Below are 12189 nucleotides of genomic sequence, written 5' to 3'. Positions count from 1 at the left end.
TGCTTTGGAACGCTATTTACGAAATATTGCTTGGTATAACAGCTTTATAATAAAAATAAAAATATTTTGGCTTCAGCATTAGCAGCACCAGTAATTCTCCTCGTCCATTAACGGATCACTTGCGCAGCACCTCGTCCTAGCGATGTCAAATCAAACCTTGTGAACTTGTCGAGCACAGGCTCCAGCGAATTCCAATCATTGACAAAAATACCGATACGGGTCCGGAGCCGCGTGAAGGGCCATTCGCTGGGGCCAGCGCGATGTCCTCACACACCCTGGTGTATGGCTGGACGATGCTCCGGTGTTCTCTGAAGCCGTGTCAGTCACCGCGGTCCGATCAGCGGCCGCCGATACCAACCGACCTCCATAAATCCGGCCCGTCACCTCCGGATGGGCGCGGAATGACATCGAATCCCGGCCGCCCGTATCAGCCGCCCGAGTCACTGAGGTCAAGGTCACGCGGCTCCGGAGACTGGCGGAGAATGGCCACCCTAACCGGCTACCAGAGTATGTTGCGGCGCCACGGCACGCCTGGTAACCTAGCAGCGGCACCCCCGTGTCACAAGTCTCGCTCTTTGGCAGGTAACGTCGACAGACCGGTAAATAAGGTCGACCACCGAGCATTGCCTCCGCTCCGCCGCTCCCGACCCATCGCGGAGAGACGCTCCCATACGGACTGCCTCACTGTCCCTCCTCCGCCCCCCCCCCCCCCCACCCCGACCCACCGCGGAGAGACGCTCCCATACCGACCACCCTGCTGTTCCTCTTCCGTTCTGTCCCATAGCCCCTTCCACGAGGCGTGGCCAACCGGGAAATGAGGCCGACTCTGAACACACAGACCTGCAGACCGGGCCCCCAGAGAACGCACGCCGGGACGGCACGAAATGTTGACACAATTATATCCTTTGTTTGAGCCAACAGCTGTTCATGCCAGCCAGATACATGATTGACATCATGCATACGGGCAACAAGAGATCCTTAGTTGGCGTACATTGATTTACTTTGCAGATAACACTTAAAGATAGCTGCTAGAAAAAAATTGTTGGCTTATGAAGATCAATACCCTATTTTTATTCCAATGTTAAATAATTGTTGCCTAACACCGTGGCGACAACGGGTAATATAAACCATAATTTGCACCATCAGCCGGTGCTTACTACTCGTGCTCGACTACCCTCAAGATGAGGAAAGCGCTTAGGCCGGCTCAACTATGTAGTTCGGACAAGTGCTGTGTGCTACCAGATTGGGTCTTTTGCCGCAAACCCAGCTCGCAGTAAGCACTGTTATCGACTACACCGCAGACCCTATCGAAGGCACATTGATCGCAGATGGAACCGACGCGCTTCTCGCAGACAGGACCGCGGAGGTGAAACAATCGGACTTTTCCCTAGCAGTGTACAATGACGCAAAGGTCCCTGCGTTTTTTTTTTTTTTTGGATTAGCACAAACACTTCAAATTTACCAAGAGATTAGCACCCTAGAAATCGTTCGAAAAAAAGTGCCGGGAATAGCGCAGTTCCCTGGATAGGGTGGGTAGGATTCGTGATCGGGAGCCCGTACATCCCCGTCGTCGAGCCTCAAATGATGGCTAACGACGGTCCCAAACGGCCAGCATCGCCATTCTGCCGGCTAATTTCACCACATAACCTCCACAGAACGGAAAGGTAATAGCCACCCTCAGGGGAAAAGCAAACAGATAAAAGAAATATCCCGTTTGAAAATAGCGGCCGAGTGCCGGAAGAGCAAACAAGTCCAACCTGGCAGCCAGAAGCGCCGCGATCGGGTCAGCCAGGCGGGGCGGCAGAGTCAAGTACCTGCAGTAGACAAGCAAGCCGGGGGTCTAGCTTCACCTTTTTCAGCTCGGGCGACTCATCGTCGTCATCCCGTTTCCGTTTGTCCAGGACCAGGCCGTTAACCAGCTCCTGAAACACACGAGAGAAGGCGGCCGTCAGAGATTGCAGGTGATACAAGGAAGTCGGATAATACATTCCTGCCCGGGGCTGGGAAAATTTAATGGTGTCACCGAGTTTTTTAATTGAAAGTACCGAGGGCCGGTAGGCCCGAGGTACTTTCGATTGAAATACGAGGTGACAACATTAAATTCTCCCAGCTCAGGGCAGGAGGGCAGGAAGCTATTTCCCATACATGCGTAGCATGGGAGCGTTGCAAATTTTTTGGAGGAACCAAAACGCCCCAATTTCAACCTTGTTGAGTCTTTCGTGGCTTTGGTTTGTTGCGAAATAGCGTCAAAGTTTAAGTTTTATATGGTGATGTTTCACTTTATTCATGACAAATAATAAAATCCTTGCATCAAACACAATGTAGGTAGGTATATCATAAGCCAAATAAATAAAATGGACGATAGATAAAATGAAGTTATAAGGAGCAAAATGATGCCCTTCAACTTTATGATGTGACGTCATTCATAATGACGTCATACATTTGAGAGGTGCAGGAAAACGTCGAGGGGTGCAGGAAAACGTCGAAAGGTGCAGGAAAACATATTATCTTTCTAGTTGAGGTTTATTCGCCATTGGGTCTACAGTGCAGGGATATTTCTATCTCGCACTCCTCTGGGATGCAAAGATAAGAATTTGTTATATCTGCATCCCTCTGAGATGCAAAGATAAGGTCTCGAGGGTTCATAGCAAAAAATCAAGAGTTCAAGTGATGATGGGTCAATAACCGAACGACATTTTTAATGGTTGTTTATGGATGAAACTTATGAAATAAGAACAAACTACTGTGAATCTATTTTTACATAGATGAATGCATTCAAATATAATAATTTAATAATTAAGAATAAACCTCAACATAGAAAGATATAGGATTCCTCATGGCTCACTCGTGGAAGATCGGATATCTTTTCCTCGCGTGTTACAGAAAAACCTCGCTCCTTCGTCGCTCGGTTTTTCAGTAACCCGCTTGGAAAAGATATCCTTATCTTCCACTCGGAGCCATGAAGAATCCTCTATTTCCTGCATGTCTCGGAAACCAATCAGCATTGACTTCTCGTATGTTTCAAAAGTGCAGTATAATGCACGTGCTATTTTAATGCCTGGCTTTCTCGATTTAAACGTGCAATGTTGCATGTATGGGAAATTGAGAATTAACACAGCTGAAAAAACAATGTGGTATATTGTATACAAGTGTGGGTCATACAGGATAAACAAAAGGGGATAGAAATGGTATAACATCAGCACAAACATCGCGCAAAAGCGGACACAACCTGCTCAAGACAGCCCAGTCCAGCACAGCCTGCCTAGTCTCAAAAGCCACGCAGCTAACAAGCCTCGTCATAGCTAATCGCGTCTCCTTTATCAACCAGCCGCTCGAGCTCCGACGCTGAGCGAGTGTCCGGCACCGCTCGGACGACAGGGCCTCCGGCGACGCTCCGTCTGCGTCAGGTCAATTACAGGCGGTGACCGCCGGCCGGCCCAACCCGTCTCCGGCCGGCGGGCCGGGGTCACTGCGCAGACCTTTCTCCCCCGCACCCCGGCCCTGAGACGGAGCCACTGAGCGCGCCCCGTTGACGACCGACGCAGACACGTCCCAGGGAGAGCGATTCCGTCGGTCACAAGTGGCCATTCGGCGGCAGTTTTATTTCCACCGAATACGTTCTCGCCTATTCCGGCGATATGCCTCCCGCGCCAACTACCAAAGGCGCAACCAGCAGAAAACCCAGAATCAAAAATGAAAAAAAAAACTACTCCTAGATCAAATAACATAATCGGTAAAAAGGAAGAAAGTTCGTCTCGACATGTCTCTCCACCAAAGTAATCATCATATCGTGTCAGCAGGAGGGAGGGTAGTGTCTGCGTCTGCTACGTCGCAGCGCACAGTGATGCAAATGGGGTTCACGAGTGGCCATAAATACGACAAAGGCCCAAAATTCAAGTTCACTTAATCGAATAAATCGTAATATGGTCAGTCAGGCAAATGTTTGGGGTGTCTGAAAAAGTATGATTTTAATGTTTTTGTCAAAACCGGCCTCGTGTAGGATTGTCAGAAGTCGAGACATTTTCGATGTCGTAAAAATGACTGTCAGGTACTTGAAATTCAAGTGCCGCTAGCGTGCGTGCATGTCATACAAACTGCAAAAATTATACATGAAAATGATCCCCGAAACCTGCTGCTTCTAATGCCACGTCATAAAAAGCCGTATCTATTTTGGTTTGACGGTGAGCTAACTATTTGTAATCATGTTGCAACCACAGTTTTTTACAAAAAAAATATTTGCTTTCAATTCACCTACAGCACTTCACACAGTGTGTGCCCGTTAGTGCAGCATATCATAGCATTCCCTAATCATTTCTGAGTCGCATTGTGAAAGAATTAAGGCACTAGCACAGGGCTGACCGGCGCTACAGAAGTTTTCGTCCGGCACAGTCGGGTGCCGCGGCGCAGCGGGCGGCCCGGGCGGCCGCGCCGCCGCGCCGCCCGGACGCCGCGCGGCGGCACCCACTCGCCCACTGCGCGCCCACTGCGGCACCCGACCGCCCGGACAAAAACCTCTGTAGCGCCGGTCAGCCCTGTGCTAGCGCCTTAATTCTTTCACGATGCGACTCAGAAATGATTAGGGAATGCTATGTTATGGTGGACTAACGGGCACACACTGTGTTAAGTGCTGTAGGTGAAACGAAAGCATTTTTTTCTTAGTAAAAAACTGCGATTGCAACATGATGATAAATAGTCAGATTACCGCCAAAGCGAATGAGATACGGCTTTTTTGTGACCTGGCATTAGAAGCAGAAGGCTTTGGGGATCATTCTCATGCATAATTTTTTCAATTTGTACGAAATGAACGCAAACCAGCGGCGTTTGAACTTGCGAGTGTCTGACCGTCATTTTACGACCTAGAAAATGTCACAACTTCTGACGATTATACACGAGGCAGGTTTTGACAAAAACATGAAAACCATGTGATTTCAGATGCCCCAAACATTTGTCTACTCGGCCATATCGCAATTAACTCAATTTGGTAAACTTGACTCTTGGGGTATTTATGGCCACTCGTGAACCCCATTTGCATCACTGTGCAGCGGGGACGGGCCGCCGCTCCCTCTCCGGCGGAGCACGCTCCCTCTCCGGCGGAGCAGAGGGGACTGATGGGACGGACACAGCCCATCAGTGCGGTCGGCCCCGTCCCATCACCGCCCCAGCAGAGGTCGGCCGTCGGGGACGGTCCGCCCTCGGGGAAATAGACGCCACACAGCTGTATGATTGGGTCTCGCGTCCGCCGGCGTCCACGGGGCAGGGACATAATTTGACGAAAACATATGGAGGCGAGTCTGGTGCAAACAGAACCAGGCGGGCATTGAGACGCAGGCAAAATGTGTCATTTTCAAGTGCTGGCGGTATTGTAAAGTCAGGAGCTAGGTGGCATTAATTAAGTCGTGTTCATTTGACTGTTTATGATTGAAGATTAAAGCGACCAGGAACTGGATGAACCTACTGATAGGAGGCAGCACTTAACATATCATGCGGGTCACAAAGACAACATAGCGTGGAAGCGTCCTGCAAAAAAAAAATATCCTTGCTAGTAACGGACAGAAGTAACGGAAATTCCCAGAATAAAACATGCATTCTGCATGGCCGTTTTACGGCATCGGGACGCATTTTTATACGCATTTTCCGAATATATTTTCCAACAAAGCAGACAAGTCGGCACCTGCAGCTGGAAGATAAGGCTACTTAATGTTATTTACACAGACGTTCTGTAACAGCCTGGCGATATCTCGGCAGAACTTCGAATGAGGTGGTGTTGCAATAAAAAGTTTACTGCGTCGCGAAATGCATTTATCAGGCCTATGCAGCAGGCGCCTTAAAAATAAAGTCAAATATTATCCGGCGCATCAGCGACGTTTGGTGCGGAATATTGCACCAAAATTATTCTATCGAAGTCCATCAAATAGCATAAAAGGAAGATCCCACGTAGCTTCCGCTCCATGAGCGCGGCCGACTCTCCACAGAATCTCACTCGGCTCGAAAGGCCATCAAAGCTGATGACGCAGAAACGAAATGCAGTGGCCGACTATTCGAGCAATGGCCGGGGGCGGGCTCCCGGCCAGCGGACCAGTAAAGGACTAATTCGGACGATCAAACCCGCCATTCTCATTCCGCCAAGTGCCCGGGCAGACTGCGAGGCCGCCGGGAAGGCGGGCGATCACCGGCTGACGCAGGGGGTCACCGGGGTCCCACAGTCCGGCTCCCTGTCCAGCGCCGCGGCCGCCGGTCGAGGGAACAGCCAGAAGGACGTCGAAGCGTATAGTGACCCCTGTACAGTATGGGATGAACGTCTCCTCGCATCGCCAGTGGTCGCCAATGACGCCAATGATGAGGGCGGAGAGATGGCATCGACGATGAGGGCAATAAGGACGATGGCGGCAGGGGAATGGTGCGATGACGGCATGGGAATAGCGAGATGACGGCGCGGGGAATGGTGCGGTGACGGCATGGGAATAGCGAGATGACGGCGCGGGAATGACAGCGGGGAGTGTGAGCTGTCGGCGAGATATGGTGAGCTGGCGGCGAGATACGGTGAGTTTTTTCATATGGGCTTTATTTACACATACAACACATACAACATAAAACAGTCATCATCATGAACATGCAGTCAGGTCAGTTCCAAATCCAAAAAGGACCCCCCTCGGAATCCTGTCCCGCCCCGCATCGCCCCGCAAACTATACACATCCTCGTTCTCGCTGGGGCGATGCCCCAGGCCGCCGGCCGGGCAGATACGGTGAGTTGACGGCAGCGCTGCAATGTCCACCCCGCAGTGTGGCGATGCCCCCAATGCACGGAACCCGCTGAGGTGGGCGCGGCGGTGGGATGACACGGTAGCCGTCACCGGGCGAACGCGTATAGTACCGTCCAGCTCTCTAATCACCGTCCAACGGCGCGGCTGGGAGACCGGGGCAGACCGACACGCATAGCCATAGGCACGCATAGCCTACAGACATAGCCTACTGAGCGGCGGGGGGAGGGTCAGAACAGTCGGCGCAGCTCCTAAATCATCCGACCGTCAACGCGGGGAGGCTGGCCATAACAGCGGCGAGCTGAGGGGGAGCGGCACCGGCGAGCGAGCTAAGTCGTTTGTGGAATTTGAAATAATCGCGAACTTATTGCGTGCCAGTGAGCCGCAATTCAACTTTACCGAGTTCCCAGACAAGGCCTAAAATTTCACGATTTATTTGCCGAAGTTGACCGCACTATCTATTGTTGTTGCAAACTTTCGCAGCGTCGCTCACAGAAATAGTGAAATGGCGTACAGTCTCGGTCGTAGCTTAACATGCGGGTCAGTGAGCCGGCCCGGGGAATCGATGTCGCCACAAGTTAGAGCCTGCCAATACGGACAGCTTTTACGGCGACATACGGAGCAATCCGGTCGCTCCGCGCTGCGCCGGCTCGGCCAGCCGCGGCCGCCATCTTCGTCAGGCCGAGCCGTGTGGCCGGAGCTCTGCCCGGACCGGTTCAAAGGGCCCCACCTGTCAGCGCGACCAGCTGAGCCGCAGTCAACACATCTGACCGATACAGTTACCCAGAGCGTAGGACGCTCAACAGACGGCTCAGAAGTCGAGGACCGCCCTCCGCGAGCGGCAATCGCGGATCAGTTTCGGCGCAGACGCATTTGATCGCCTTGAGCCGAGAGCCAGCTGCCTGTGAGAGGATCTCCGACGGGTGAGCTGGTTTGAAGCCGTCTTCTGCCGAGTGGATGGATTAGAGTGCGGCAAGGCACCACCATGTCCCCGGCGAGAAACTTCCTTGTAAGAAGGATGTTGAAGCTTTATGTGATACTCTGCAGAATTTGTGGTTTTGTCAGCATCGACAGAAATTTTGTTCATGCCCTAATTAGCAAAGCCGTGTTCGTAAGTGCAGTTCCCAGGCCAATATCATTGCAAACCCTGGGCAAGTAAGCGGCTGAAATTATCAAGGCGAAGCTATATTATAACAGGAAAAAATAATTTGGTATAACGCCGTCAAACTGAGATAAATTGTACCCGAAGCAGATGCCTTCGGTGAAATAATGCGCCGCGCAACACTCGTTCATCCTGACAGAGCTCGCCGGAGCTGCTGGATCGGTTCCGTGTTTGCCTGCAAAACTTTCAAAACACTGGTGTCTAATGATTAATTAAGCCAGCGCTGCAGCTTTCAATAGGCCAGCAGCCAGTGCAGCTGCGCCGTATCGAGTTGCAGGCTGCAGCTCAGCACCAGAGCAGTGCCGGCCGCGGGGTAGCTGACGGCGCTCCGTTCGCATCTCGTACAGGACGGCTGGTCCCCCGGTCCCGCCTCACACTCACGGCGGGGCCCGGTGGGCCTGTGGCTTGCACTACAGCCGGTGCCGTCACAGTCTGTTCGTTAGTCGCCGACTGCTGCCGCTGCTCTCAGTTTGACAGTCGCACTGAGCTGACAACCATCATCAGAGAACGGGAGCGGTCTTGTTAACTCCGTGTTCAGCCGGCCAGCTCGGAACCGAGAACGCCTGAAGGCCTATTAGAGCGCCGCCCGACAGGCTGCGCTTATTACAGAAGGGTCGTTGGTCCCGAGAAAAATGAAGCGGCGGTGCGGTTGAAAGAAGAGATTGCATCGGAAGGTTTATTAGGAGCACGGAAATAAGAGTGGGATGTCGGTGGCATTTGTTTTCATCCGGTGAGAGGTGAGCTAGCGGCTCTATTCGGCGAAGCCCCGTCTAACCGGCCCGACTGTCGGCCACTCAATAACACTCCTCACCCCGCCGCCCAGCCGCTGGAAAAATAGCGCCCAGATGCTCCTATTGATCCGTGCAGTGCCTACGGTAAACAGCCGCATGCCTTATCCAAGGAGAGCGGTTCACGCACGTCTGGGAGAGTGATGGCGTCCGAACAGGTCCGGAATTCCTCCCGGACCCAGAACCCACTTCGGCGGGCTGTTTGGATCACGGGCAGCGGTGGCGTCCATACAGATCCCGTCCCTTTCACAGAGTGAGGCGAGCACTACGCAGCACTTAAACAACACTTACGTAAATGGTGTGCCAACATCGAATCGGAGCGGTGATGTTCCAGCGAGATGGTCGCTCAGACCTCGCCGAGCGGTAGGATTGTGAAAGGTTCAGTTGGTTGCATGCAGGCGCTGCGGGTGATACCTGTGACCCCCGTGAAGTAAGAGGATAGCGGTGCTGTCTGCGCAGATCGGGTCACGGTGGGGGGTGAGGGCGCTCACTCAGGTAAAGGTCAGTCAGATCACATGGAAAGCCCGGATGGTTTGACCATTATTCTTGCACATAAAGTTAGGCAACATTAAGTTATGCAATATTAAGTGAGTGAGGGATATGTATGAGCGACGAAATAATTTGACGAGTAGATAATTACTTAGTCATATCACTTGCTCTATGGAAATAAGCTCAGCTCAAGGCAAAGAGGTCAGAAAGTCACCCATCCACAGCAGCTGGCAGCCGTCAGCAAATAACAATAACCATCTGCATCCCTCGGAAACCGTCACAGGCGTCGGCACTCGGCAGTAGTGGGTGATGCCTTCCCTAGGTCTAAAGAGTGTCAGCGCCATGCGGTGACCCACAGCCGTGACGGTCAGTATGTTCGCGACGGTCTCCCCGCCCTCCTGTGGCCGTCGTCCGCCAGTGACAGAGTAGCCCGCCGCCGTGCCGGACAGTGTCATGGCGTGCCGGCGGTCAGTGACGGTCAGCGGACGGTCAGCGGACGGTCAGCGCCACGCCCATCCGGGGTCAGCGCCGGCACCGCACTAATGCACTCCGACTCAATGGCGGCTTCACCTGCGGCCAGGTTATTCTCGTCCTGAGTGATGTCCGTAGGGAGGTATCACGTTGCGTCAGCGTGGTTCGTAGGACGGACTGAGTGAGGGCTTTGTCGCCGGCTGCCACTCGCGTGCCGAAAGGTCCTCACTGACCCCTTTAAGGTGCCGCATTCATCACTTTAAGACACCCAATTAATTATAGATTAGGAAAATGGTCATATTATTGGATCCGTGCCAGCCATATCGGCTGAGACCAATCACGATTTGACAAGATAAATTAGAAATCAACATCTCGGAATTATTGCACTAACTAATGACACCATGCTGGCTGAACCATAACTCCCAAACCGCCCGGCTATCGACTGGTTGAAGCCACCACATACTCCGTCACATGAAAAATGTACTGTAATGCTTACCTTGCCTGAAGCCACAGCATTAGCAGGCCTACATTTCTAGATTGCAGGCTTTAAGGTGATACTTCAGACCACATACACGCACGAAACACCGGGAGTGTAAATGTTGCAGGAAAATGTATTCAACTCTTCCCTACAAACTGCCCATTCGTAGGCAGAAGATCACTGAAACAAGCTATCGAACGTCCCAGTATAGGCGCTAAGCCCACCCAGCGTCCCCAAAACCTGTCAACTTCCGGCATTCGATTCGACTCACGCAAAGCCGTAAAATCGTTTGACGCAGCCCTTCGACGAACTAATAAACCATATTGAAATGAATCAGCTGGAATTGTCGTGACAGGAAACGCCCACGCCGGCTCTGATCAAAAGCTTTCAGCGGGATGAAAGTCGGCCGCAGTGCGGCTAAAGCCGACCCCAGACCTCAGAGGCCGTGTGTCCGCGAGCAACTGAGCGCTGCAGGCACTACTGACAGCGTTAAACGCTCGTCTGCCACTCAACAATCATGCACAGTCAATGGAAGTGCTCATTTATAAACAGAGCTCAACCCTGTTGAGTTGGGATAACCAAGCCTGAGTTGAATCCGACAAAAGTTTGCTGTGTAAGCTTGCTAAAATAAAGTCCGGGCTAAAAGCGATCGACCAGTCACGTCTTCCAGTCAGGAGGATAAGGCCAAAAATCACAGCACGCAGAGCCAGGCAAATCCTGCAACGACCACGACTGAAGTCGCTCCTCGCCCTCAGCCCCCCCCCCCCCCCCAGATTAGCACGCACTTAGCGCTCAGCTGTCTGACGTCGAGCCTTTGGCCAAAGGCAGTATAATGTTCTAGCACTGATCTGCTAGCATCATGTCAAATAGACCAGGGTGCCGAATAAATAGACTAGGTACAGATACAAGATGGTCCATAGGGAAGGACCTTTGGATACGAAAATGTGCGGTTAAAATAAGAATGTAAAATTACAACAGCGTCATCAATTAATTTATTCATTGGAATTGGGATGTTCTGTCCCAATCTTATTGAAGAAACTATCACTTTCAAAAATATCCGCCAAAGCAGCTGCACCCCGGCTGTTATCAGCCTTCAGCGCAGGTTTACCAGAGGTTTACAGATGGTCTGACGTGTAAAACCGCGGCAGTCGTTACTGTTGCACTTCAAACAAGCCAGCGATCACCCCGAGTCATGTGAAAAGCCTCTCTGGCATGTCCGCCCGGTGATCGCTCTCAGTGCGTCCCACATACCGTAGAACAGTAAATTGCTGGGATCTGGGACAACTGTGCTGTGCATAGCCACAAATCACGGTACACCAGCAGCATGAACTTATTCATTTGTAAGCGTCAGACTCAAGACTCGAACGCGCAAGTCGTGAAGGTGTCGCTCACGCATCATGTGTCAGCAAAACGTCAAAAGACAGCCGTTCGTCAATGAAGACGCCATCAATGAACTCCCCAGTCCGCGACTTTGTGTCGGTGCTGACCCCCGTCAATAATATGGCCAGAGGGACTTTGTGTCTGATAGAGCTGAACTGATGTCCAGTTCCGAGCAGCCCCACACCGCCGTCGATTCTGCAAACACCATCGGCGGCAGCTGATTCCCGGCATAGGAACCAGTCCAGCCAAACTATTATAGGCTGTCGTCCACGAAAATTGGACACATATTGCCACTAACGCCGAGTGGATGAAGTTCAAATGATATTCGCCCACGACGAAATAGTGTTAAAGCGATGAAAAAAGGCCAAAGTCGGAAAAAGAAGACCGACGACAATAAAACTATCAAATCCGTCGCGAAAGACACGAAATAAGACACACGAGTAGAGGCTCCAGCTGTATAGTCGACTACAGAATGCTGTTCCACTTTTCACAGGCAATTATTTGCCTGGAGTGGCGGCTGTGCCGCATCAGTCATCACACGGGCTGAGTTCACAAATTATAGCTTTGTCCCAATGCTCACAATCGACACGCTTAATTGCGTGATAAACGGCACAACTTAGCGCTCCGGTCAACTGATAGCTTCTGAGGAGTGGAACATCATTC

The 12189-nt window shown here is 51.8% G+C and overlaps 1 protein-coding gene across 4 annotated transcripts in view; it reads right to left on the bottom strand.

The window, feature by feature from the left end:
- Positions 1-12189, bottom strand: part of LOC122378818 (RNA pseudouridylate synthase domain-containing protein 2-like) — a 146513-nt gene that overhangs the window by 90074 nt on the left and 44250 nt on the right. For 3 of the 4 annotated variants that reach the window (XM_043360334.1, XM_043360335.1, XM_043360336.1), the window contains exon 3: positions 1815-1922. In XM_043360334.1, the coding sequence (XP_043216269.1) occupies positions 1815-1922 (108 nt within the window). The remainder of the gene's footprint in view (positions 1-1814; positions 1923-12189) is intronic. The other variant, XM_043360337.1, reaches the window with a different exon arrangement.

Source organism: Amphibalanus amphitrite, unplaced genomic scaffold (assembly GCF_019059575.1).
Source record: "Amphibalanus amphitrite isolate SeventyFive unplaced genomic scaffold, NRLGWU_Aamphi_draft 000065F_arrow, whole genome shotgun sequence".
Lineage (NCBI taxonomy): Eukaryota > Metazoa > Arthropoda > Thecostraca > Balanomorpha > Balanidae > Amphibalanus > Amphibalanus amphitrite.
This window is presented reverse-complemented; position numbering and strand designations above follow the sequence as displayed.